This window comes from Brachypodium distachyon, chromosome 2 (assembly GCF_000005505.3).
Source record: "Brachypodium distachyon strain Bd21 chromosome 2, Brachypodium_distachyon_v3.0, whole genome shotgun sequence".
NCBI lineage: Eukaryota > Viridiplantae > Streptophyta > Magnoliopsida > Poales > Poaceae > Brachypodium > Brachypodium distachyon.
Window position 1 is genome coordinate 25,501,432 of NC_016132.3, and position 27,112 is coordinate 25,528,543.

A 27,112-nucleotide genomic window follows, 5' to 3' on the forward strand; every position below is an offset into this window, starting at 1 on the left:
AGAACCAATTCCCATTGTTCACACAAACAGGACAGACACAACACAACTCCTAGAAAAGCTAAATTGCTGCATTTTGAATCTCTCTATTCAGATACTCCATATTTCTGAACTTGTTTTTATAGAAAAGACCAGTACTGTTCAATCAGAGAAGAATCCAGTTCTAGTTCTGAACTTGTTTCTATAGATCTTGGACAAATACTCTTGTGTATTGTTCAATCACAGAAGAATCCAGTTCCAGTTCTATTGCTCCATTGAACGTTGCTGCTGAGTATGAACTGCAGGTGCTCTGAAGATTATGAACTAAACAAGTGTATTGTTTGTTGCTGCAGAGTATGAAATGAGGATCAAGATCAGAATAAGGCGACGTCCTCCTCTTCGGCAGCAGAGGAAGACAAGCGCCACCTCGTCCTCGTCCTCAGAAGAAGGCGATGACCTCCTCTTCGGCAACCTCCTTCCTCGGCGGCAGATGGCGAGGGAGCTGCGGAGGCGGGGGAGACTCACGCGGGAGCGGCGCGGCCGTATGAGGGAGCACCGCTAGCAAGCCGGTCGGCCGGCCGCCCGATTGCTCCTCCGCGATTGCAATCTGCCAGGTCCGGCGTTCGCGATGCAGGCGCCCGCGAGATGGATTGCCTCTGCGAGATTGGATCGGCTCCATGAGATTTGATGCGTCCGCGAGATTGGATGAGGCCGGCGGGAGCTCTACTTGCCGGACTGCGGAAGTTGGCGGCGACGAGAAGGTAGCGGGACTGCGGGACGGCGATGGGGAAGATTCCAGTTTTGATTTTTCAATTTGAATCCCAAAGTTCAAACGATCCGCATGTTTGAGGGGTTTTTAGCAAAATTTAAATTGAACTAGAAGGGAGGAAGGATGCGACATCCTTTTATGGACAGAGGATACTTGTTATCTCAGGAAGAAATAACTCATGGGCCTGTTTGATCGCATCCAATATGGGCCTATTTGATTGCATCATGGCCTTTTTTTTCTTTTCCCTGTGTACGAAATTGAATTCAACGGGCTGTTGGACAAACCTAGCCAGTAACATGAACAAATATGGGTTGCGGGCTGTGCCGGCTAGGGCACCGGCTGCCGGGCTGAGGCGAATTTTGATGTTTTCTTCAGTGCTAGGGTACATTGTTAAACTCTTAATAATCTTAATGGCCGCTCTAAAAAAACAATCTTGATGGCCATATATTAATAATTTCTGCATATGAATTTGTATTTGAAAATTTGTAGGAGTCTAGACACATATGTAATGAACTCACACTACTACAGAAAGGCTTATCAATAACGGTTGAAAAACAACATCAGTAACGGTCGGGGCAACCGTTACTAATTTCGTGTTACTGATGATGGGTATCATCGGTGGCGGGCAGCCTACTTGGTGACCGACGGTGATGAGTTTAGAGCGAAATTAAAAAAAAGCTCATGGCCAGCATATTATTATGGCAGTAGAGATAGTAGCAGCAGTACGGGAAAATCAAGATCAAAACGTCGAATGCATTCATAGCAGAAGATAATTAGCAATCAAGTTGCGTGCATTCACAGCAGAATAGAATTAGAAATAAAAATTACATGGTCGCATCCATTCACAACAGAGATTACAAAAACAAATCACAAAAGAAAAGCCGATGTCCATGATCTGCTATACACAGCGACGGGAGGCCGGATCCGGCGGCGATGGTCGGGGCCTGTGAGAGAGACAGTGAGAGAGAATGACACACACACACACGCACACACAGATGGGGGGTTACCGGCGGCTGGCGATGCAGGAGCCCGGATCCGGACGGCAGCGCGAGGCAGGCGGCCGGGGACGGGATCCGGCGGCGGCTTCCCACGACGGCGCGTGGGGTCGGGAGGGTGGTGGAGGTGCCTGCTGCAGGAGGAGAAGGGCCGGGGGCCGAGGTCGTCGGATCCATGGCGGCGGGGCTGGTCGGGGGCGCCGGATCCGGGGGCGGCCGGTGTTGAGGTCGCCGGATCCGAGAGCGGCCGTGGTTGAGGCCCCGGGCTCGGGCGCCTGCTGCTGCCGTGGTTGAGGCCCCGGGCTCGGGCGCTTGCTGCTGCCGGGCTCAGCCTGCTGCTGCTGCTGTAGGAGGAGAGAAGGGGTATAGGTTGGGAGGGAGAGAAGAGGGAGATCGGAAGGGGAATGAGAAGAGAAGGGGGGGGGGGGAGGAGGGACACTCGGTAGAGAGAAGAGCGGCGGCTGAGAGGAGGAGATGAACTTAGGGTTTGGGGGATTTGGTGAGAGTTGTTTATATAGGCTAGACAGTTTGGGCCGCAAATGGGTTAGGCCCAAGTGGTCATCAATGGCGGGCCTAAATGTAAAGCCCGCCACTGATGTGTGTTCTTGCAAACTTTGTTATTTTTCACATTGAACATGAGTGACGGGCCTTCCGCGCCCGTTACTGATGAGTGGACATCAGTGGCGGGCCTAAATGTAAAGCCCGCCACTGATGTGTGTTCTTGTGAATTTTGTTGTTTTTCACAATGAACATTAGTGACGGGTCTTCCCCATCCGTTACTGATGATTGGTCATCAGTGACGGGTCCTGCTCGCCCGTCACTGATGAGTGGTCATCAGTGACGGTCGAGCACGCAACCGTCACTAATGATATGTCATTAGTGACGGACGTGGTGAGCCCGTTACGAGCCCGTCACTGATGACTCGTCACATATACACTGTTTTGTAATAGTGTCACTTAATTTATTTGTAAATCTTAAAATTATCTTAAATGTGCTACCGTGCTTTCATTTGAAAAACATCTCATATAGATTTGTGCATTTGCGCTAATGCATATCTTGTTTTTAGTGTCTAACCATTCATATTGGATTAGTACTAAATGCATTAAATGGATGTAATGCAGGGTGCGAGAGTAAAATAACAAGCCATATTACGGAACAAATCAGAAAAATCTCTATGTGAGTTGATCCGTGGCACAGGACAGTTACGAGCACATGCCCGATCGATTATCCGGCTTTGTCGATGTGATCTTGGGCAGCGGTTTGCTGGCATGATCTGCACGAACGGAATGCTGGACCCGATCGACACAGGCATACGGACCAGGACTACGTGTGGATAACAACTGAAATCGAAGAAGAAGATCCAAAAGTCTCTCATCATTTTATTGATCCCAACCTCAGCTGAAAACGACAGTACAACGCCCGATCGACCGATGCCAAATTAAATTAACCAGCGCGTGCACACACGGAGGACAACAATAACTAAGAAACACCGGAACGGTTGATCTGATCCGATTTCACTTGCCGCCGGCGATGAGCGAGAGGAGCGCGTCCTTGAAGTGTCCGTGCGCGCACGCCGCGACGGCGTCCTCAAGCCTGGCCCCGAACTGCTCCTGGTAAGCCGCCCTGATGCCGTCCATGTCGACGTCGGAGCGCGTCACGGCCACCCGCGCCAGGGCCTCCTTCCCGTGGTGGTCCGCGCCCTCCCGCAGCGCCGCCTCCATCACCTGGCTGAAGTACATCTCCGGCGCCGCCAGGCACTGCACGGCCTCCCTAATAAGAGTCTCTTCGCTCCCGAGGTCCTCGTGGATGTGCTTGCCGTGCAGCTCCTTGTAGTGCTTGAAGGTCTCCACCAGGTGCGGCTTGCTCCTCGTGGTCAGGATCCTCACCACCTCGCCGTTCTCCACGGCCGCGGCCTCCTTCTTCTTCAGGGCCGCGCCCAGCGCCTTGGCCTCCGCCTTGGCCGTGTCCTCGTTCACCTTCGGCCCTTCGTACCTGTACGCGCTCACCAGCCCCACCAGCAGCTGCATCCACAAAATTCAACATTCAGGAAACCCAAAAAACCTGTGAATGAAAGTCACTACGTTACGTACGCTGCAGTAAGGCTTGTCCTTGGCGTGGAACGCGACGTCCTCCTCGAGGGAGTGGTGGAAGAGGGCCTGGTAGGCCTTGCGGGCGCCGAGGAGGTCCTCGGCGGAGCGGGTGCAGGCGATCTCCACGGCGATGGCGGGCGGGTGGGCCTGGTGCAGGACGTGGTGCGCCAGCCGGGCGTCGCGCTCCCACGGGTGCATCGCCCACAGCACCATCAGGTTCTTGAACCGGGAGAACTCGGCCGCCAGGTGCAGCATGTACTCGTCCTCGCAACGCTCTATCACGCCGTGCTCCTTGAAAAGCCCCCGGAAGCTCTTCCGGAACCCCGAACGCTTCTCCGGCTGCTTGCGCCACTGAGCCAGCGTTGACACCATCGTCGTTTCGTCCACCCCCAGCCCTCCCAGACCTTCAGTGAATTGTAAGCAATTTACCGTACGGCACTACAGCTCGATCTATCAAGAATGTGCGTAAAATTAATAGGATCAGTTCGTGGACGATGCAAGTTAGTACCTGAGAAGGCCTTGGTCAGCGCCTGAACTTCGTCAGCCATTTCCCTGATCGAGTCTGCTGTCACACAAGAAAATTAACCAAGAAAGATGGAGAGACGATGTGGGCTAGCTAGCTCCTGTGAGAAGATCGCCTTGTGCTCTGGCTCCTCCTCGTGGACGATCTTTATACCGGAAGGCAATTATGGGCAGTGCTGGTATTTCAATTCAGTATGTTTGGATTTAATTTCGCCAGCTAATCGATCAAGAAAAGGGTCGTCAATGGTTTACACATGGGCTTTACATGCCCTGGCGTATGCAACAATGACCAATGTAGTCGCGTCCCCGTTCTAAGATGGAAAGCAAACATAATTAAGTGAAGTGACAACGACCCACGACGCGATGAGTTGGTGAGGGGTGCCGCTGCCATCGTGGAACACGGGGTGATTTTAGGCAAGTGCTACAATTAATTGAGCACAGTTGGTTCTGTTGCTGTGATAAACCCCTTATAAGGCTGCAGTCACTTCGGTTACATTCAACAGCTCGCAATATCAACTAAATAATTCTTAACAGCTAGCGATGTCGATTGTGCTAAATTATGATTCTCCTAGGAATTCTGGAGGAATCCAATCAATAAGGAATTTCACCCAAATTTTTATGAATATATTTTTTGGCCCCCAACTTTATAGAAATCTCAAGATGAGCTCAAACCTCTTCTTCTTCGTCTTTTTGGTAAGTCCGCTGCACTCTTTCTGTGTCTACAATTCTGCAAAAATTCATGGGATTATTTCCTGTGCACCATACAACTGCATCGCCTGTAAAATTATCAGTTTTAAGATCCAGTAGAAACACATATTCCATTAGTACTCCCTCTGATTGATATTAATTATCTCAAATTTGCCTAAATATGGATGTATCTATGCCTATAAAGTGTCTAGATACATGTAATATTTCGACAGTTAATATGGATCGGAGGGAGTACCTAACATCACAATCCTGTACTTTCTGTTCCTACATTTTCAATCCAAAGAGGCCCTGCAATCCTGCATATGGAGATACACGGAGCAGTGACCTCAAAAAAAAAAAGATACACGAAGCAGTGAATATGAAATCTACACTCTGTTTTCCAAGTTTGGAAACTTAACATCTAGAATTACAAGATCCAGAAGTGATTTTAGTGAAGATTTGCTATTTTTTCATCTAAACGATTTTGCTATTTCTTGTCATTCAGGAGGTTTATCATCTGCCAGCAAAGAATTACCGCAAATCCTGAAAGTCATACTATTTTCAAGGGAGCAACTTAGGGAGAACATAAGGAAGGGTTTAGTGTTTTCCTATTAGATGGATTTAATAGCTCACCTAATATTTTCAGCAGATATAATAAATTAATAATAAAACGAGGAACAAACGTTATCATGAAACTTCTAGCAGATCTGCAGCGCATGAAAGCCCCATGTTAACATGGTCCTACTACTATTTTGATATGGAGGAGCACATCACATGAACAGATCAAGTTTGTCTCCAATAATGAGAAGTGTGCAGATCATATATAGCTAGGTGAGAATTTTGTCTCTGTGATCAATAAAAGGGGATGATTAACCAAATGTTACTAATAAAGATCATCTTATTGCTTTGTAGCTATTCATTCAACCAATTGGAACTTGTAACTTTTTCTGAAAAAATGAACAGTTTGATTTTAATTGGCTCTTTTCAGAATTATCAGGTTTTTAAAAAACATAGAAGGTTTCCTCGCAAAAAAGAAAGAATTATCAGTGGGATTTGTACGGTGTACAATCCAAGTGATTAATTATGTCATTAGCAAGAACAAATGAACATAGCTTCTATGATGAGCCAAAACTATTGAACTGACAGTAATGCAGGGTAAAAGTACTAAACCCTACGATAGACGACGTCATCCTTATCATAAGCACCAGCATCACATTATCTTCATCAAATCATGAATGGTTGGTTTATGTCTTATTCAATTTAAGGCTGTTACAAAACACAACTTCTACATGAAGTGTCTTTTATATGACCACTAACCAGCCACCAGACATCCAATCCATCGTCGCTTCGGTCTTTGGCTTCTTTTTATTAAATCAAGCAGGGTTTGATATTATTCTGCGTATCCTGTCTCTGACCATCGGGGAGAGAAATAACGTGTTGCTAGTTCACATCAGCGTCATCTTTAACACTATGGTGTGACAAGCAATTCTTTGAGCAGAAACTTCTAACAAGAGAAGCACGAGATCATTAAGAGAATGTGAAAAACATGTAGTGTCTTGGATAACTATCCGAACATCTAGAGACAGCTAGTGGCCCAGATTAATTATCCCTGAAGACTGGCTGGGTTACCTTCAATCATACCGAGCATATCATTATCCTTGAGGATGGCTGGAAGGCGCATGGTGAAGGACAAGATAATTAGTGACATGAAAACAGACATATCACCTATATAATATTGGAGTTTCAGATATAGTCGTTGATCTGTTTGCACAAGAAAACATTGGGCAATTGTCACATAACAACCCTGTTATTTCACTAATGAACTACAGTTGTTCATGCATCTTTTGTCAAAGTCCTGGTTATGTGTTGGCAGCCAAATCAAATCTTTGCAACTTTGATATTAAAAGCTATTAGTCAGATCAGTGTGATTCACATGAACACTTGTTTTTCCAAATATTCTAAGAAGGCAGTTCACCAGTCAGCTCCAACATTGCCAACTGTCCTTGCACTTGTTTTTGTTTGCAAGTAAATAATTTGCACAGTTATCTGAAAACAATTGGATGCACCTTAATCATATGCAGCTATGTTCACATTTTCAGTAACTCTAATTTTAGACACCCCATTATTTTTCTTTTCCCAGGTTGGCTCTTTCCAGCTTTCGCACACTTTCCATTGAACGAAAGAAATTAACAAAGTAAAAGGAGAAGACAGAACAAAGTTTGTGGGTTTCACATGGAAAGCAAAAAAGACTTGAAATGCTCTGTGAAATGTGGCATGGAACGTGCAAGCAAGTCCTTCACTTTTGAAGGGTTCCTAATTTTACTTATCTTGGTGCCCATAATGCTTCTTCTGCTAAATGATGGGCTCAAGAGTAAAGAAACTACATGTCTTTGCATAGTGGAGATAGCGTTATTTATAGAGGTTTGGGAGTTCTTTTAGATGTGATGCATACAAGGAAACCTTACCGATTAAGCAAGGGTACCCATTAAGCAAATGCCATGTGTTTCAAAGATTTCGCTTCAAATATGAAAATATGTACTTTTCAGATTCTTTGATGATTCTTATTTACTAAACACCTTTTCCATTGCACACGTGATCTTCCTCAATGATGGGGGAGGGGAAGAAACAGGGTGCAGTTCCTCTAGCTCAAACTAGGACCGGAGGATTGGAGATATTCAGGTCAGATTTCCTGAATTCAATACAGCTGTACTTAATTAAAAGAGGACTAAAATAAATTTGAGAAATTAGAACACGAAGGCGCCTGTAGCTCAGTGGATAGAGCGTCTGTTTCCTAAGCAGAAAGTCGTAGGTTCGACCCCTACCTGGCGCGTTGTTTAGTTATAATTTTTCCCCAAATATTCGTAATATTGTTAATGTGTGTGCTCTATTTTAACATTCCCTATAAAAAGTTACACACAAAGCATTTTTTTTATTTACCTGGAGAATATGAACAAGTTTCAAACATGTTAAGAGTGTGAGAAGTTAATAAATCTATTTCTTTGATCCTGGATTCCCACAATAATCCTTTTATTGCAAAATGTAAGATCCCCATATATTACCCTAAGATCTAGTTTGCTAAAATAAAATTCTGTGATGCATGTGCAATTTTGCAACGTAAGTGAAAGTTTGTGAAAGGTAAAGTTTATTTCAAAATTGCTCATGTGGAGGAGAGAAAAGACTTGATTCTCCGAGAAGACTCTGACTTCTAGCTAAGGGTCGACTAAGAGTGGACATTGTTACCATTCTACACTATTAATTTAATCATAATAAATCTAGAGTCATGTTAAACACACAATTGTTTTACGGTCACTCATGGCCAGACGGAGAATTAATGCTGACCATCTTTGTGGATGCCATGATTGCGTGGCAAGGAAAGGAATAATTCATTGCTCGAATTTACCTTTGCTTAAGAATACAAATTCATTAACTCTTTAATAGTAGTAATTACATATTGGAAACCCCAAGATACCCCTGGTGTGAGCTGTATACAGTATACTTGGTCCACTGGCCAAATAAGCCAATTGCTAACTAATTATATTAAGAACCTAAAATGAACGAAGAAAACACAATCAAACATGCACGCGAAACACATCCGAGAAAAAATTAGGCAAAAGCTCATCGTAGGTGAAGCTTTCAACTCTGAATCTGTAGGCCTGTGCCATGTGTTGTTGGTGCTGCTGCCTTGAGTGCATCCATAACATCCCTCCCATCAGCCTCATCTTCCACCACTTCTCCGATTCGCTCCCGTCCTCAGCTCCGGGAAGAGAAGAGGAAGAAGAAGAAGAAGAAGAAGCGCCTGTCACCTCCATGGCTTCCATCTCTGTCCCAGACCCAGTCCCTGCCCCGACTGAAGATGCAGAGAACATACGGAAAGCAGTAGAAGGTAATCTTTCAAGTCTCTTGATGTATGCGTGTAATTTTGCGTGTGCATTCTTGAAGATTTCTGTTTGCTCCTGTATCTCCTAAAAAATTGAATTATGAGAAGATTCGTGATCTGCCATTCTTATACGCTGTTATATATAAAAAAAATCTGTATCCGCACTATTCTGTATTCTGTATTTCTTATGAAGCGGTTGGTGTTCTTGTTCGTCCTTGTAATTTTAGAAAATTGTGTGTTTAATGAATTGGAACAGGATGGGGGACGGACGAGAAGGCGCTGATCGAGATACTAGGCCACCGGACGGCGGCGCAGCGCGCGGAGATCGCGGTGGCGTACGAGGGCCTCTACGATCAGCCTCTCATCGGCCGCCTCCAAGACGAGCTCTCCAGCCACTTCCGGGTAAACAATACCCCACCATCCTCACCACCACACGGCGATCGACCTCATCCTCTTGATCCTGGCGATCCCAATCCGGTTGTTTGCTTGCTTGATTTGATCTAGGGCGCGATGATGCTGTGGACGATGGACCCGGCGGCGCGGGACGCCAAGCTGGCCTACAAGGCGCTGAGGAAGAAAGGGGGAGACCGCCACGCCTGGGTGCTCATCGAGGTGGCCTGCGCCTCGTCTCCCGACCACCTCGTCGCCGTCAGGAAGGCCTACTGCTCCGCCTACGAGTCCTCGCTGGAGGAGGACGTGGCCGCCTGCTCGCTCTACAAGGATCCCCTCAAGCAGGCAAGCCCCCAGGGCCTCTGTCTCTGTGTGTAGATCTCGACGTTTGTTTTTGTGACGCCGACTCTGTCTCTGCTGGTTAATTTACTTGAGAGACTGCTTTGTGCGATTCCTCCGTGCAGTTCTTGGTGCGGCTGGTGAGCTCGTACCGGTACGCCGGCGGCGAGCACGTGGACGACGAGCTGGCGAGGGCGGAGGCGGCCGAGCTGCACGGCGCGGTGGTGGCCCAGAAGCAGCCACTGCACGGGGACGTGGTCCGCGTAATCAGCTCCAGGAGCAAGCCGCAGCTCAAGGCCACGTTCCAGCACTACAAGCAACACCACGGCAAATCCTTCGACGAGGTCGCTCTCTCGTTTCTCACGTTTCTCTCGATTTTTACAGCTTAATGGCACCATTATTTTTTAACTTGCACAGTGCAGAGTGAAAAAAGAAAAATTAACGACTTCATTTTTCCATGTGCCGTCAATTTGCAGGTACTTGAAGGAAATCGCAACGACCAGCTCTCGGCTATGCTGAAAACCGCGGTTTGGTGCCTGACAACGCCTGAGAAGCATTTCGCAGAGGTAATACTACATGTCTCATTCTGAAACCACTGATGGAGAAAATCAGGAACAGGGATGACTTGCGTTTTTCCAGGTGATCCGGAACTCGATTGTCGGGCTGGGCACTGACGAGGAGTCCCTGACGAGGGGGATCGTCTCACGGGCCGAGATCGACATGAAGAAAGTGAAGGAGGAATACAAGGCTAGGTTCAAAACGACTGTTACCAACGACATCATTGGCGACACCTCAGGATACTACAAGGACATCCTGCTCACCCTCGTCGGGCCCGAGTAGCCATCATGGAATGCTCGGAGGACGATGATTGGACATTGTGTGCATCTTTCCTATTTCCTTGAACAGAATGGCATCCTGCTCTGTATGATCTATCTAGGGATTGAAATGTAGATGTACTGAATGAATAAGAACCATGATCATTCATTTGCTGTACTCCATGAAGATTTGTGTTGATTTGATTATCCGACGATACACAGTGCCATGATATCTTAAACTCAGTTTATGCACACATTGTTGTAGTGACTCGACTGAAATAAGACCCAGTGAAGAGTAGAACAACTAACAATACAGAAAGAAAAGCCTTCTACTTCATCAGTAAGCAGATGCCATCTCACTTCTTTCTGGCAAGAGCAGCTGCGATCCCACCAACCACAAGTCCAACCGCAGTTGTGGCGATTCCTATACCAATCAGACCATCTGCACGGAACAGGGTTTATCAATTTCCAGAGGCAGCAGTCTCATATTAGTTCGTTCAGAACTCAGTGCAAATAGCGTAATGCTCACTCGAACATAAAAAAAACAATTCACCATGATTTGTTGAGGAACGTGTGGAAAATATTAAAAATGGTTTGTCGAGGAACGTGTGGAAAGAGCAAAACGAATTGCTGTCTTCTACTGAGGATTTAGGAACATGTAGAAATCAATTCATCATGTAAGTTTTATCTCACCTTTAGAAATTTTATCCTCTATTGCTTTCTTCAGAGATGAGGCCTGCCTCCAATCAGGTTGAATCTACAAGAAAGCAATCAGAATACATTAGACTGTAAGGGAAAAGTTACAAAGCCCACAATACCCCATAAAAAGTTGACCATTCATATATATACTTAAAAGACCCAGCATGAAAAATTCATAAACAAGGTTGAAAATCAATCTCCAGTGTATAGGTCACTTGGGCCATAAAGCCATATGAACTACATCACTCCAGGATAACCAAGTAAACATAAGTCTGGCGTACCAGAAAAACTAACAATACCATGTTGAACTCAAAGGGCAGAATGTATCAAAGGGCAGAAACTAGAGTTCTACTTTGTTCTCAAACAAAATGCTACTTTAGTATTAGGCTCAAGCATAGATAAATCTTGAAGAACATAGCTACGATCTTCACCTGATAAAGTTGGGTAACCTATAATTGGATGACAAGGCTAGGAGTGGAACAAACAGAAGTAGAGAACACATCACACAACACTTGAATGAATTCAACTAAGCAGTTGGATAAACTTGTAGCGTTGCTATGTGCACATAACCACCCATAGATTATTGGTTCATCCTAGACTCAACTTTAAAGTGTTGCATCAGGACAGCAGCAGATTAGTGGATGGGGGACTAATTAAGCACAAGTGTAGTTTAACAAAACTGTTTTCAAAGTTGAATGACAAATCATCAAACTAAGCAAACCATGAATATGCAAAGAAGTTTTGAAAAGTTTCATCCAGAAGATCATCACAAAAAATACTACTAATTACTCCCTCCGATCCATAATAAATGTCTCAGATGTAGTAGAACTTGTACTAAGTTAGTACAAAATCAGAGACACTTATTATGGATCAGAGGGAGTAGTAGTTACACAAGCAAATATACAAATATGTTACCACAAGACCACAGTGCAAATGTGCATACATCAGCTGCAATTTGGCGGTATCGTGGAAACAAAATCAAATGTACGGTTTGCACTCATAACGTCAAAACAATGGAATGTTCCTTTCTTTTTGGCAGCAGTAAGACTAACTAGACATCAACGACATATGCATTATATAACGCAATCACAAGGTAGACAATATTGAAAAAGCATACCTCCAAACAACGGTCCACAAGTTGGCGGCTTCTTATATAGTTACCATTTCTGTAGTGCCCAACAGCCAATAAATACAGCTTTTCTCTAGTCTGTAGTGGGCTTGTGGTTTTATCCAAAGAAGCTGTAAAACCAAATGAGTAGAAAAGAACTGACGCCCAAGAAAAAGTAAAAGCACACTAAGATAATAAGTTGCATAAAACAAATCTTAAATCATCTAATAAATAAGTTATTTGACCTTCAATCATGCCAATTCCACGATTCACATCCTCTGGCTGTCTGGAATGGACAAGAGCCCAAGAGAGCCTCATCATGCTATCATTTTTATGCTCTTCCGTTGCAGCCTCAGCAACATCTCTTTCACATCCCTAAATACATATATGGCCACAATTAACCATCAGAGTCAGAACTATTAGCTCCAATTGTTCATGGAACACAATCAATAAAACAGAGAAATGACTATGTGATGATTGAAGAGAAACTGAAAGCATAGTTATCAATAGCAAGAGCCAAGAGAAGATGAATAAGATAGTTCATGTTTGTGAACAATACATAAACAGGGAATGGTAGCACAAGAAATCTATCTGTGTCTCAAAATGGACGTTTCACAGCGGGCTAACTAATTTAGTAGAACACATAATAACATTCAGTACTACTGCTACAAGACCAAGACCAAATGGGCCTCCAACTTGGCCAATCCATGCTACAAGTCTACAACCATGAAACCATAAAGCCACATGAACTAATAGAAGATACATGCTAAAGTACCACCGATTCATTCAACAGATAGCTAGTTTCCCACTACCAGGGCGGCATCAAGCACCAAGATGCTCGTGATAATCCACTCTGCTTTTCTAGTTCGAGTGAAACTTAGAATTAAATTAACCCCCATCTACGCAGCAGCACGATTTCACAGGCGAAAAGCAGGCAAGATTCAACGACGAGCGCGAGGGACCAAGGCAAAAGAGGGGGCCTCTCTTACGGCGATGATGTCGCGGTCGCACCAGGGGATGTTGTCGCCGCCGGTGAAGAAGGAGCCCACCGAGTCGAAGAACTTGCTCATCTTCGCCTCCATCGCACTCTCAGCTGATCTGCCGGAGGTAGGGGCAGGACCGCAGGAGGGATTTCGATTTAGGGGAGGAAGCGGTGGGCGGGTGGACGAGGGTTTCTGGATCAAGCAAACGGACGCGGAAGGAAGCAGCGTCGTGTCTATGGCCTATGGGCCAGGGGAGGAAGCAAGTAACCACGGATTCGAGCGCAAGTCAAGTCAGGTAAGCCGCGTGGATTCGTGCTTCCTTAGCCCAAGAGGCCACGACTTGTCCACTATGACTAGTGGGTCCCGTAAGCAAGCATTGCTTGTACTGCCTTCGTTTTATATCTTTGTCGTTCTTTTACTTTAAATTTATATAAACGGAGCGAGTATTTCACAACCTCGTTAAGGTCATGCCAGTCGCCACCAGAAGAAGCATATGGAGAATGGAGTCTAGTTCGGCTATGTTTCTTTCGTGAAGAAAAGAGTAAATTTGTTGAAGCAATATTTGCACTTCCGATGTCTGGCTGATTGATTGATACTCCTTCGACACTTATCACGGATCGGAGGGAGTAATTCAAAAGTAAGACATATTTAAATGTAGAGATTTAAATTTTGGTTGTAACTTTTAGTACTCGGTACTCGGTACAATACTATTATCAAAAGTTTGTTAATTATTCTCTCCGTCCCATATTAAGCTCACAAATTTATCTAGACAGGCATGTACCTACACATGCGTATCTAGACAAATTTGCGACACTTAGTATAGGACAAAGGGAGTATAATTTAATGACTTGTCTAAAACTTTCGACAAAGATAGTGATTTCCATAAAATTCTAGAGAAACAACTACTCCCTCTAATCCATATTAGTTGTCGAAATATTACATATATTTAGACGCTTTTTAGACATAGATACATTCATATTTAGACAAATTGAGACAATATATGGATCGGAGGGAGTGCCATATTACAGCTTTTAAGTTGGAATCTTGATAGCTGCAAACTTTTTATTTATTTTTGGAACATTTTATTGATCTCGATGAATGCAATTCATCTTGCATGTTAACCACGACTTTAAATATGCAACTGATAATCTGATAGTATCATTAACAAATTCGAAGCTTGTTGCATTTTTGGGTTCCAGAAACCATACGAATTCTAAGGTGCACAACCATTAGCTAACTCTTCCTCGTCATCCAGCATGTAGCTTTCTCATTGTGATAAACATGGAATGCTTTCCTTCAAGAGATCACATTCAAGCAACGACTGGATCGATCTTTAATATATACAAAAAGAGGTACAAGCAAACACTTCTCACTTTGTACAATTGTTCTGAAAAAACAACAGCGCACAAATAGCTGAGAGCCTGACAAGAAAACACTGCCAATTTTCTAACTGTAGGTAGGTCTAAGGCATGACAGAATATTGAGAGATTAACTCATTTTTTTAGCCTAAGTGAATTCAATGGTGCCCATGACAATACAACAGAACCCATGACCTCGTATATCATCTGCTAAGCATCCACATGCAGCAGCCTTCGCCTTGGTAGGTAACAACGCAGGATTCTGCTGCTTCTACAACCAGGGCAAAATGGATGCACGCAGAATGTTGGCATGAAGTATGGCAGACCTATCAAGCTAGAACAGTGTACAGAGCCATACTGGCCATAGATGGCCAACAAGTCATCGTGATATGTTGATAGCCCACTGTTCTGGCCTATGGTATCATGTCCAATTAGACTGCAAAGTGTGGAGGCTGAGACTTTAGCAAGCACCTAAGATCTGACCTCATACCTTCCAGCTTGAGTCTGGGCTCGAAAACCTTTGTATGGTGCACTTGGCGTATTTTTCACTTCTAATCTATCGATTTGAAGCCCGGACAGTGCAACCCCCATAATCCTGAATTTCACCTGAAATGTTGGAAACACGTGCAAATGAGCGAGTCCTTCCTCGAGACGTAGATTTCCAGAGAGAGATGGCGCTTTGTCTTTGGGAATATGCCCAATTGTCCAAAGGCAGGTCTGCATACATACACAAATGGTATTAGACAAACATTTTGTGGTTTAAAAAATTCTATTTGTTCCAGTATAAATCAATAGTATAGTATGCATTGATTGATTCAGCAATGCACCATTTTATGATTTTCTAATGCCAAATTCCTCTATAACAAGCTAGATCCTAGCTTCACATGTGACATAAAATCAGCATGGATCAAAGTAACAAAACTGCAGCAAATAATGCACTGACCTGATCGGCAAGGATGTCAACTGTGCCATGATTTGCAGTTAAATCAGCAGAAGCAATAAGAGGAGGCAACTGAAACTGCACTGTTATAGAATCAATAGGTTTTCCAGGATCATTTCGAATTCCCACCATCACATTAACACGGCAATTCCCTAAATCAGATGATAATTGCGGTTTGACATAAATTGGTGTAGTCTTCAGTTTCTTAACCCTGGTTATTGTGATCAAATAATGAGAATATATAACAGACAGCGCAAGGTATCAAATTATACTCGCCCCATTCCAAAATATAAAGGCACCCACACATCCCAAGATTTATTTTGACCAATAAAGTGGAGTTGTGTGAAACAAAAGTTTAATAATGGAAAAATGCTTTTGGATATTAATGCAATGATGATGTGATTTTTTTCTTCACATGACCCAAACCTAAATCTTGGGATGCATGGACGGCCTTACGCTTTGGAACGGAGAAAGTAGAAGAAATTAAGATATAACAGTAACTATTTATGCACCTATAGCTCATAAGCTTGAACTGCCCATCAGGAGGAACAAATGATAAGATCTGACTGGACTCCCAAGGTCTGAATCGGACACAGGGATGGAACCTCACATCATTGATAATTGTGGGATTAGCAAATGACAAGGTCAATTCTGGTACACCCGGAAGACTGGAATTCACTACAATGTCACCACATGCCTCACATTTCACTAGAACCCCTTCCCTGAAGATCAAATCAATCAAGTAATCAACAAAGATATCAAATATAAGAAACATTCTTTCAGAACGTAGATGCCAAGAGAACAAAGTCAGGTAGTTTAACCTTCTCCTCACAAGAAAAGAATAGGAACTTCTACATTGCTAACCACAACTTCTCATATTAATATAATCTTAGAGCTGACCATTTTTTAAATATCTAGGAGTAATACTTATCATAGCTAATGGTTGGACTTGGAACACAACATTCAGTACTCAGTACTTTGGATGTAGTATAGGCATAGTTCCCTGCAGATAATTTATCGAAATACCTTGGTCCTAGAAGTCAAAACTGTATATATGATGAATCTTACCATTTACTTAGAGAACTAAATGTGTGATAAAAATACCTGTTCACACGTTCATCAAGGGTCTAAAAGCCAAAGTTTGCTGATGTGATGAAATTAACTACACTTACAATGTTAAAAAGGAGAGGTGTTGAAATACCTGTTCACACATGCATCTAGTTCCTCAACAATGGAAACATAGGCCTCATTGCTTGCATCCTTGACAACTGTTGTTCTCCAATGTACAAAAGAAGCAGTTGCATCTGGAAGTTTGTTACCAATAGCAGAACTCTTACCAGTCACAACATTCAACATTTTGCTCACAATATTTGGTTGGGCAATCATCTCTTTCAAGATATTTGGCTCTGTAGTGAGAGGAAAGCCGTTGTCCATCATTTCATCCAAAATCTACATTCATATAAGCACTATGTTGTCAGAGAACTTCCATAAATAATGAATTTATACACTTACTAAACTTGGTTATCAGTATTAAACTGTCAGATGAACTTCACAAGCGATCAAGCAATTAAATTTGCTGAGTTGCTGATCAACGATTGTTGCTCAAACTGCAGCACACAGCCTGGGTTAATGATGCTTTAATAGAATCAGTTGCCCTTCATCATCCAAAGAAACAGAGCACTTCCATTTTAGAACCTAATTCTTAACAAGTTAGTAGATAGTTGTACCTGTTGAAATTCCACGAACTTGATAGCTCTCTATGCAATTTAATATTATCCACACTAGAACTGCTACTTCTAATATGATATCCTATTTTTTAAACATGAAATTTAAGGTCCTTCATGTCACAATCTTACAAAGAAAATCATCCTAAAATGAAGGAAAGTGACACTGTAATATCATTCCAAAGACTACGACATACACATGGAAAAATAACGGATGAGGCAACCGGTTGCATAGTTATCATTTGCCGAGAGTAAGAAAAGACACCTGGTAAACAATTACAAAGTTGTCTTTGATTATGTCTTCATTCAGATCTCCAAGATAATCTGTCAAGACATCAGCCACGCGAGAGAGAAACTGGATGCCAAAAATCATACGAGCACACCCAAGAAAGAAAAAGAACAGAAGTTAAAACTAGTAGTCAATCAGGACATCTGCTATTTCAGTGATAAATAACTCTGGGAAGTTACTTTAATATGAACATTTCAGTCTAGGACAGGCTCATGGATAACAGTAAGAATACTTTAGCTACAATGTGCAATACTTACTTAAAGTGCTTCAAATGTGTGACAGTACTTAATGTATTGTTGTTCAACATAAGATTTTGTGTCATAAAAAGCTATTCAAACATGGGAACCACTTCATTAACAAATGTATGCTGTAGCTTCTACGATATGAACCATTTTAAAGAGGAGAATAGGAGGACTGAGACATATTTTAAGTATAACCACCTCGCAGAACGGAGCACCTTACTCAAGCTGGAGAAATCCAAATTCATTTTAATAGAGTACAACTCTTAGATCAGAATATAGCAGGTCACACAGTTCCACTAATATTATCAGGACATGAACTGTCATATGTAATGTAAAATGATTATATTGTTTTGACTTACTAAAAAGATACCAAGATCGAGTATCATCAACCAGCTTTATAATTTGTATGTTTAGTTATTATACCAGTTTCTGGATTTTTTGATAGGTTGAATGTCAACAGCAAGTTTTAGAAATATCAGTTATTTCTATGCATATCATGTGTTGGTAAATTAGTGTGTAACAAGCTTAAGTATTGTGGATGTCACATATCCTGCAGAAAGTGTAATATCATATCAAAGCATCCACCATGCACTGTAAATTGTTAGCTTTTGTTGAATGTTGAGTCAAATATGCTATATTGTGTAAAGAAGAAAAAGTGCCAGGATATGGAGCACACACCTCAATAGCCATCAACGGGGGCATCTCTACTTGGGTGCATGCCAAGAAGGTCACGCCGTGGCGATATACTTGAAACAGGTAATGAGTTGGGGACACCACAACCTGCAAGACCTTCCAAAGTCCAAGAAACCATATAAGCCGTGATCCAATTAAAACGATAGTATACACCAAGCAAGACAGCATGATCTCAGCACTACAGTAGCTCGGAATTCACAAGTTAAGAACTAAATTTCTCTACAACAGCAAAAGCAATGACACAAGATACTGAAACCTCAGACCAGCCAACGAGTCCACAACAGAAGTCAGCAAGTCAAACGTAAGTATGAAACAAGGGAATCGGCAATCAAGAGCGAAGTGCTAAGCTAAGGGGGAAGCTAATAATCTGGCAAGGCGCAGAAGCTGGTTTACCTTGGACGGATCGCCGGCGGCGTGGGCAAGGACGTATTCCCAGAACCAGCCGCAGATGGCGCGGTCCACGCGGTGCGCCGTCATCTGCTTCTCCACCATCACCTCCCTAGAAAGGACGCACCGATCCCAAAATCCCAGCCCCCAAATCACACATCAAATTCAGTTCGAAATCGGTCGACAGGTAGGATGGATCCGGCGAGAAGACGGGGGTGAACGGATGACCACAGGTAAAGAAAATCTGGAGATTTGGCGCGGAGATTACCCGGAATCGGAGAGGAGGAAGACGCACTGCAGCATTCTGCTCACTTTCGCAGTTGAGGATCTTAGGATTAGGAGCGACTCTCGGAAGACCCCGTACTGGTGATGAAGAAACGGGAATTGTTTGGTCGTACCTTCTTGGGTCGCACGTGGGCTAGTCAGGTTTACATGTGGCTATCGGGCCGGGCCCGGTGGGCTTGGCCCGTTTGTGCCCGGCACGTCACACAATTAATCGGCCTGAGGTCCCGTCAGCCTCAAGCCCTCCGGCTGGCCCGGCACAGGCCTGTTTTTTATAGGATTACACATTTGGCCATTAGTCTTCTCAATACTGACCCAACCCACCATTTTTTTCTATCTTAACCCACCATTTCTTCTTGTTTTGGCCCAGCCCACCTTAGTTTTCCATTTTATCTTTAATCCGGCCCAGCCCAACATGCTTTTTTTTCTTTTTTCAGTAATCTGGCCCATGTGCCGAGGGAGGCCCGTCGGGCCTTAACGGGCCCGGCTGGGCTGGGTGTCGCGCCTAGGCTTAGAGGTTGCGTTTTCAGGCCGGCCCGGCCCCTCTATTGCCGGGATTCACCAGGCCAGGCCCGTTTATCCTGAGCCGGGCCGGCCCGATAGCCACATATAGTCAGGTTCCAGTCGTAACCGTAACCATAACACCAGTTGAACCTGATTAAGGGGGTGTTTGGATGGTTTCCTAAGAGCATCGTGCCTGGCCGGATAAGTCCCTCGGAGTGCATCGAAGGTTGTTTGCTTGGTGACCAAGAAAGAAAACACTAGCCCATGTGACCGTGGAGTTGTGGGTGCATGACTCCATCCATCCGGGTTCAAATTATGGTGCTCACAATTATATTTTAGGGGTTTCTCCTGCAGTCTTTCCATAAAAAAAAAATCTCTGGCATGGTGTTCAAGCCTCTAACCAAACAGGCCCTAAATCCAACCCAGACCAACCTGCCAAACACAGTACGGTCCGCGTTGGGTTAAACCGACGAAAAATCGGCGAAGAGCGAACCAATAGAAACGAAACTCCTTGTAGAAGTCTATTTTACTATTTGAAGTTGTCTTGGTTTCACGCTCCAACCAAATCACAAACATGCAGATTGGGTTTTAAACCAAAAAATTGAACTTGGAAACTAGAATAGCAAGTCTCTTGTAAATGGTATGTCAATTTTCTTGGCCTGCTTCTCATTAGTTTGGGCTCTTCCCCATCTTTATTGCGCCTTGTGTCTTGCATCGAAGGAGTTACTCTCAAGAGTTCGCTCAAACGATATGTCAAATTTCCAAATGCCTTCATCATACGCCTTGCTCGAACGGGTTGCACTTCTTGGGAGCTGACGTCCCCCCCCCCTTCCCCCGGCCAGACTATGTCTGAGACACATTTGTCGTTATCTCCACGAACTGAGTCGCTATCTCACAATGGGAAATCGTAAACAGCATGAAGCGACCATTCCCGAAAAGGGTTCGATCTCTGTGCTTACAGTGCTAGTTCCTGGATCGACTCGCTAGCACACAATGTTTCAAGATGTAATATCAAGATACAAAGGTCAAAAGTATATTACATCGCATTGATCCAGAATTTAATAATAACTTACATATTGCATAACCTCATGGGTTAGTTCAAAAGAAAATAAAATCTTGCAGCGAAAAGGCGGAGATACAGGAGTCCCATAATAACTCCACAGTCGAACATGTTGGAATGTACACTCGCAATCCTAACAAATCGTACCTCACTCTTCATCTGGTTCACCTGCAACATTAGACGTTGCAGCCACTAGGGGGTCAATACATTGAATGTAATTGGCAAGTTCACTAAAGGGTTATAACAGATCCTATCAAGTACATGCAATATTTGGCTAGGTGGAGTTCAAGCTTTTTTTGCGTGAAAGCAGAACATAATTTACCCTACTACAAATAAATGTTACAATAATGTTAACTAATGGACACCGGGTAAAAACACCGATGCTCCTATTAAACTATGGACATTGAGTAGACACATCAATGCTCCTATCCCAAGTTCAAACCATTCATTTTATTAGGAAATTAGAATGAGTGATACCTTCCTTACAACCCCCAAATCTAGTTGCTCATAATTGCCCGTAACCGGGGACATGGCTAAGTACTTAGTTTGACATTCTCGAGAGGTTGTACACATCCCCCACAAGAAACCGACGTGTTAATCCTTTGCTGTCCTCAGGGTAGAGTAGCAATGGCATCGATTACAAGACTTTTAGAACATAATCTCCCAGACCACCTGAGGGACCCGCGCTCCCATCTACACATTCTACATCATCACAATCCCTCGGATCTGGGTTCATACAACTTACTCAATCTTGGCAGAGCCCATATTACCATGTGGTTGTACTGGAAGATACTAAACAGGAAACTAGTCCAGTCTCTGGTTACCTCGGGTGGCATTCCACATTTGCGGCACAAGCAATCCCCGAATCCACGGGGAGACGTCCATGGACGCTCCCCGAATCCATGGAGAGATGACTCAGAGGGACCCATAGAGATGGACTTGACGCCGCATACATCTCAAAAGCTCAAAGCAGCCCACCCAGAATGATTCATTAAAGTTATTTTTGCCAGGTATCCAAAATACTCCACAATATCAATTTCATGGTAATTGAAATTCCCTCCCACGTATACTAACATAGCATAGCATTCAACTACCTACGGTGGCAGGCACAGGTTCCCTACTCTACTAGGACAAAAACATAGCTAGCATAGATACGAATAATATCCCTATCAATGCAAACTACACAACACTAGTGCATAAGTATTTAAAATAAGGAATGCAATGTGAATTTATGATCAAAGTGAAACTTGCCTTTGTTAAGATTGTTGAAGCCTTCTTCTTAAACGACACACAATCACTACAATTGCACTCCGAGTGATCTATCGTGAAGATCGAAAGAACGATAATAAACAATATGTTCGATAACTCCAAATGAATTCCAAATGAAACAGCAATGTGCAAAAACATGGATGACATTATAACATTACGAAAACATATTACAAGTGTTTTACTATGAAACCTAGGTCCAGAACTAAGGGCTAGGAAATGGTTTGGGTTCAATTGGAGATCGGATGGATGAAGCATGGCTGTCAACGGTTAGCTATTTCACGTGAACAGAGGCTACTGAAGGTGAACTGGATGGGGTGTGGGGAGTGTTCTAGAGTGTAGAGATTCATCTATCTTTTACAACATAGAAAGAATCATCTAATTTCGAGCTACGGAACAAAAGATATTGGCCTTGGAAACTGGCTACTCAATAACAGCATGCAGCAGATTCAGTTTTCAACTGAAGATACACTAGTCAAAATGAACTGCTAAATGGGAACAAACTGAACATGAATGTGGAATTTCCTGTAAGGTTTGCATTGCAAAAAGAATTGGCCTATATTGATATACAGATCAAAAGACATTGGCTTCTAAACATGGCTAATCAAAACAGATCAACATATATCTAGGCTTTGGAAAAAAAAATTGCCAACCAATGTGACAGTGTTTAACAGATACCGAGTTTGAATGAAGATTCACTAGTCAAAATGAAATAAAAATTGTGAACCAAGTGATCTAATGTGTAGACAAGGATCTCTTTCATGATCTACAGTAAGCTTCAACCCAATCGAATCAACTGGTCAAAAGATGTGGTTTACGGAAGATAGCTATTCAACAAACAGGGTTCTGTGAATACAGTTTTCAACCGACGATGTATGTGGAAGAACTTGGTCGTGTGCACAAGGTGATCTTTCGTGGATAACTTGATGTGTCGCTAGGTCGCCCTAACACCCTAACGCCGGTGCAGCAATCATCGGCGGAGAGGGATCGGGAGACCGGCACCGCTTGGTCCGGTCACTTCGCCGACGAGCACAACCGCGCCGTCCAAGATCAAAGGCCGACGCGCCTTCTGGCGGGGGCGCACCATCGACGGCGTCCTCGCCCACATCGCCACCAGCAATCAGCCGCGGCTCGACAGAGGCGCCGCGCTCCCTCCTCCATAGGCCCTCCCTCCCCCTCCTTTACCGGCCGGACGCCACCGCTACCTGGGCGGTGGCTCTGGCTCGTCCTCGCGCGGGTTTGAGGAGCCGGGTTCATCATCGCCGGAGCACCGCGGCTGAAGCCGGAGCCAGAGGAGTGGGCGCCTCCTCCGGAGTACGAGAGCGCCGCCATCGACCACCGCGCCGACTCTGACCCGGAGGAGTTCCCAGGTCCGCACGCCGCCCAGCGCGCTAGCAGGGAGGAGGCGGAGTGGCAGACGGAGGAGCGGCGCCAGCTCGGCGGCTACGCCTCCGAGGTCGAGGCCTGGCTGGCGACCGAGGCGGCCAAGGAGGAGGCAAAGAAGGCACTGGCACCGGCACTCGTGCCGGTGAAGCAGGAGCCGAGAGTCATCTTCATCGACTTCGACGATGACTCCGGCTTCAACTTCGACAGCTCCGGCGACGACGACGGCGACGATTACAGCGTGGGCGACTCGTGGATGGACCACCTAGACGACTATGTTTTTTTAATTATTATTATTATTATTATGTAAATTATTGCAAGTTTAATAAAATGTCGCCGAACATTATGAAATGTTGCCTAATTTGATGAATGTTTGCCTAATTTGATGAAAATTTTGCGAGTTTAGTTTTTTAGTATCGGTGGCTTGGCTGGGACGCGGCAGGCCCCCAATTTTCACTTTGCGCCGGCGCGCCCCCCCCCCCCACCCATATGGCCCAAAAATGTGGCAGGCCGAACGCCATATGGGGGGAACGGCTGGAGATGCTTTTAGTGAGAGAAAACTGTAGCCTTATATAATTAGATTTTAGTATTATGAAACTCTCTCTGTCCCATATTAAGTGACTCAAATTTGTCCAAATATGGATGTATTTATACTTAAAAAGCATCTAAATACATGTAATATTCCGGGATTTAATATGGGACAGAGGGAAATACTTGTATTGTACTCCCTTCGTCCACAAAAAAGTGTACGTCTGGATTTAAAATCTGTCCACAAAAGAGTGTTTTTCTCTCTTTCCAAAGCAGAAAATTGCTTCTCTCACATTACACGGAAATCAAACTCAATGGCATTTCTTCATGCACTTAGCGCATTGGAGGTGGAAGAATGAAACAAGCGAGAGATGGTGGTTGGCATCTTCCCAATACATTTTTCTATCTCAATGCTTAATTTTTTGAAAAACTCCAAGTATACACTCTTTCGCTGACGGAGGAAGTATCCTCCATTCAGTAACATTTCGAGACTACCGCCGGAAAAAAAAATCAGGATACGCGTGGCTTAGAATGGCCCTATCAGAAAAACGATGTTGGAACCGTAGTCTAGATGATTTTGTAACGGGAGTTTGTGTATTGTTTCTCTTGCAGCTAGCAATATGGTTTTTATTTTATTTTAGAAAAGCAATGAGATTTTCTTAACCAGTGAGAATGACTTTTTTTTAGAAACAACCAGTGAGAATGACTGGCACTGGACAATTGGTATTGCTCTTTCCGTCTCATAGCACTTTGGCCCAGCCACCCATCTCTCCCGTGTTTTCTCCTCAAATCGCTTGATACGTCATCGCGGTCCCCCAACCTCGTCCACAGACGTCGACGCATTGGCCTGTCCCCGTGGGCCGTGGACGCTGGCGCGGCGCCAATGAGCCCTCTCCGGCCACCACTCCCTCTGGCTTCTGCCACCAGAGCTAGAGAAGAACAGCATCTACATACACAGCTAGCACAGTTGGTCAGGACACCTGGAGAGCAAGCCAGCGAAGCGGAAAGGCAATGGAGAAACGAGAACTTGACGGGGAAAGGGAAAAGGTCACACGGCGTGCCAAATCGGTCAATAGGCAAAAGCTGAGGCGTTCACGGGGTCAATCCAACGGACCCACAGGAAACAAGCAAGCCATGGCGGCATTGCCCATCGTTTCATTCTCGCTCTGTCGCTCATACATACAGATGGCACGCAAGCACGGAAAGAAGACTGGATTTAAGAACTAACCTGGATGCCTCTCCAACTCCAAGGGAAAAAGAAATTTCTGTGTAATTTTTGTGTGTGTACAGTATTCCTGTGCAGTACTGACAGACTGACGGCACCTAATCAAAATCGGCGGCAGGGCTTTCTACAATAGCGGCGGCGGCGGGGGCGTGCGGGTTGCAGTCGTCGGAGTAGAAGTCGTTGAGCTCGATGAGGGACCGGATCGCGGGGTCCTCCTTGCCGTTGGCGCTCGGGTTGGCCTCCATCGAGCAGTCCCCGTCGGGGCAGACGCAGCACCACGATGGCGACGACGCGGCGGTTCCTGCGCCAGCGCCAGAGCCGTTCTCCTCCTCGACGGCGTCGCGGCCGCGGCCGACACCGCCGGGCCTCTCCCTCCGGTTCCTCCTCCCCTGAACCACCGAGGCGCTGCCCCAGCAAGACGGCGCGGCAGGCAGCCTGTCGCGGATCGCCCTCACGACCTCGCCCCGCTTCTCCTTGCTCTTGCGCCTCCCCTGCTTCTTCTTCTCCTCCGCGTCTCCTCCACCGGACGAAGACGACGCAGCCGAGCAGGAGGAGGACGGGTCGGACTTCGGCTGCCTCCGCGGCCGAAACGCCCCCACGGGAGCGGCGGCATCAGCGCCGCCTCCCTCCTCTCCGTCGGCCCCCCCATTCGCTCTCCCCTCCCGCATACATGCAACCGCCAGGACGGACACGCGGCAACAGGATCGGCTGTCACGGGACTATTGGCAGCCGCCAAATCCGCCGTCGGGAGGCGATTTTCTGGTGCGGGTGATCGATTTGGGGATTGGAAAGGGGAGAAGGATGAGGAAGGCGTGCACCTAATTCGGCGGTTCCGTCCGGTGGTGGCTAGCTATTATTGCGCACAGCTTGCGCTGCGTCGACGTTGTCGCCTTGGCTGGACTTCGCTTTCTTGTTCTCCTCTCCCTTTCGTCGCAAGCGTACGTTTGAGTTGAGAAACAAGGAAACTGCCTCGTCAAAATTAAATGTGAAACGATTTTTTTGAAGGGTGGAGCAAATGATTTTTTTTATAGAGGTGAAAAGAAAGAATGATTCTTTAGAGGGTGTAGGTGTATCTAAGAAAAAAGATAATCTAGAGTATTTAAACATACGGGAGGGAGCAACATTGTCGCCACCAGTGGTTCCGCGACACGTTTCTTAGATATTACGTGATATGATCCGTTTGAAATTAATAAGTAGGATATGTTGTGATGGTAAGTTTGCATTGGACAGAATTCCACTTTCGCCTCATATTTGTCACACAATTTTATCCCATTTGTTTTCTTCTATACTTTACTTTTAGGCTAACTTTGGCATTGGTGAACTGTGTTTCGCTGAACTTATTTTATAATCTACTATGGAAAAATACACACGAAAGTTGATTAGCCACGAAAATAGTAAAGATGATATGGGGTGGCCCGATCTTCTCGTTGAGCTCGTAGTAGATAGATGATAACTCGCGAGACGCTAACGAATCTATGGCTAGTCCCTTGCTGCCAATGCAACAATTCTCAACCCTAGTTAACATTCGCAACACCACACGCTTGCGCACGTAGCCGACCACAAAGCGGTTCTGCAATCTACCAATTCCCAATGGAACAATAGATAGCACTTGAATCTTCAGTAGCAAAAACACCAGATCGCAACAAAATGGTGAAGGTAAATTCCTGCTCGAATCAAAGAGTAATATAATTTCAGATGAATGCTTGTAGCAGTTCAACGAAAAGTTCTGAATAATCTAAACGTGGTCTAACCCTAATCGTGGGCGACCCTCAACTTATATAGGAGGTTGGACGTCCAGCAACCTAATTGGACTCGGACTCGAACTTGGTTCAACCCAAACTTGATACAAACTGACCCAAAATGTTGGGTTCAGCCCAAACTATGAGCACGCAGGTCCAACTCACACTTAGGCAAATAGACCATGTCGTAGGCAGCCCTATGTGTGTCACATGCTCCTCGACGTGCGCTGATGCCTTAGACA

General features: G+C 44.8%; 5 protein-coding genes and 1 non-coding gene across 9 annotated transcripts; 2 read left to right on the forward strand and 4 right to left on the reverse strand.

Moving 5' to 3' along the window:
* Positions 1 to 3,094: 3,094 nt before the first annotated feature.
* On the reverse strand, positions 3,095 to 4,534 carry LOC104582678 (annexin D4). Its single transcript, XM_010233152.3, has 3 exons — positions 4,339 to 4,534; positions 3,831 to 4,234; positions 3,095 to 3,761 (listed from the first exon to the last, which is right to left on the reverse strand). Exons 1-3 carry the CDS (start codon positions 4,376 to 4,378, stop codon positions 3,255 to 3,257), a joined length of 951 nt encoding a protein of 316 aa, XP_010231454.1. The 5' UTR covers positions 4,379 to 4,534; the 3' UTR covers positions 3,095 to 3,254.
* A 3,262-nt stretch (positions 4,535 to 7,796) lies between these two features.
* On the forward strand, positions 7,797 to 7,869 carry TRNAR-CCU. The gene has a single exon. It is a non-coding gene; the product is annotated as a tRNA-Arg (tRNA).
* Positions 7,870 to 8,574: 705 nt separating this feature from the next.
* Positions 8,575 to 10,643, forward strand: LOC100837680 (annexin D3). The gene is made up of 6 exons (XM_003568497.4): positions 8,575 to 8,922; positions 9,173 to 9,318; positions 9,421 to 9,651; positions 9,771 to 9,989; positions 10,122 to 10,211; positions 10,285 to 10,643. Exons 1-6 carry the CDS (start codon positions 8,700 to 8,702, stop codon positions 10,483 to 10,485), a joined length of 1,110 nt encoding a protein of 369 aa, XP_003568545.1. The 5' UTR covers positions 8,575 to 8,699; the 3' UTR covers positions 10,486 to 10,643.
* LOC100837380 (mitochondrial fission 1 protein A) lies at positions 10,607 to 13,506 on the reverse strand. Its single transcript, XM_010233153.3, has 5 exons — positions 13,257 to 13,506; positions 12,513 to 12,642; positions 12,277 to 12,398; positions 11,154 to 11,217; positions 10,607 to 10,902 (listed from the first exon to the last, which is right to left on the reverse strand). The coding sequence occupies exons 1-5, from the start codon at positions 13,347 to 13,349 to the stop codon at positions 10,817 to 10,819; spliced, it is 495 nt and encodes a 164-aa protein (XP_010231455.1). The 5' UTR covers positions 13,350 to 13,506; the 3' UTR covers positions 10,607 to 10,816.
* A 1,039-nt stretch (positions 13,507 to 14,545) lies between these two features.
* LOC100837988 (AP-3 complex subunit mu) lies at positions 14,546 to 19,286 on the reverse strand. Of its 4 annotated transcripts, none has more exons than XM_010233154.3 (8): positions 19,152 to 19,286; positions 18,890 to 18,995; positions 18,482 to 18,583; positions 17,538 to 17,627; positions 16,750 to 16,997; positions 16,061 to 16,270; positions 15,552 to 15,759; positions 14,546 to 15,325 (listed from the first exon to the last, which is right to left on the reverse strand). In XM_010233154.3, the coding sequence occupies exons 1-8, from the start codon at positions 19,184 to 19,186 to the stop codon at positions 15,080 to 15,082; spliced, it is 1,245 nt and encodes a 414-aa protein (XP_010231456.1). In that variant the 5' UTR covers positions 19,187 to 19,286; the 3' UTR covers positions 14,546 to 15,079. The 4 variants fall into 4 exon arrangements, with proteins under 4 accessions (XP_010231456.1, XP_003568546.1, XP_024314773.1 ...); XM_003568498.4 differs by having other exon boundaries at positions 18,482 to 18,592; XM_024459005.1 differs by lacking the exon at positions 17,538 to 17,627.
* Positions 19,287 to 24,978: 5,692 nt separating this feature from the next.
* LOC100840302 lies at positions 24,979 to 26,244 on the reverse strand. Its single transcript, XM_003566250.4, has one exon. The coding sequence runs from the start codon at positions 25,797 to 25,799 to the stop codon at positions 25,230 to 25,232; it is 570 nt and encodes a 189-aa protein (XP_003566298.1). The 5' UTR covers positions 25,800 to 26,244; the 3' UTR covers positions 24,979 to 25,229.
* Positions 26,245 to 27,112: the final 868 nt, after the last annotated feature.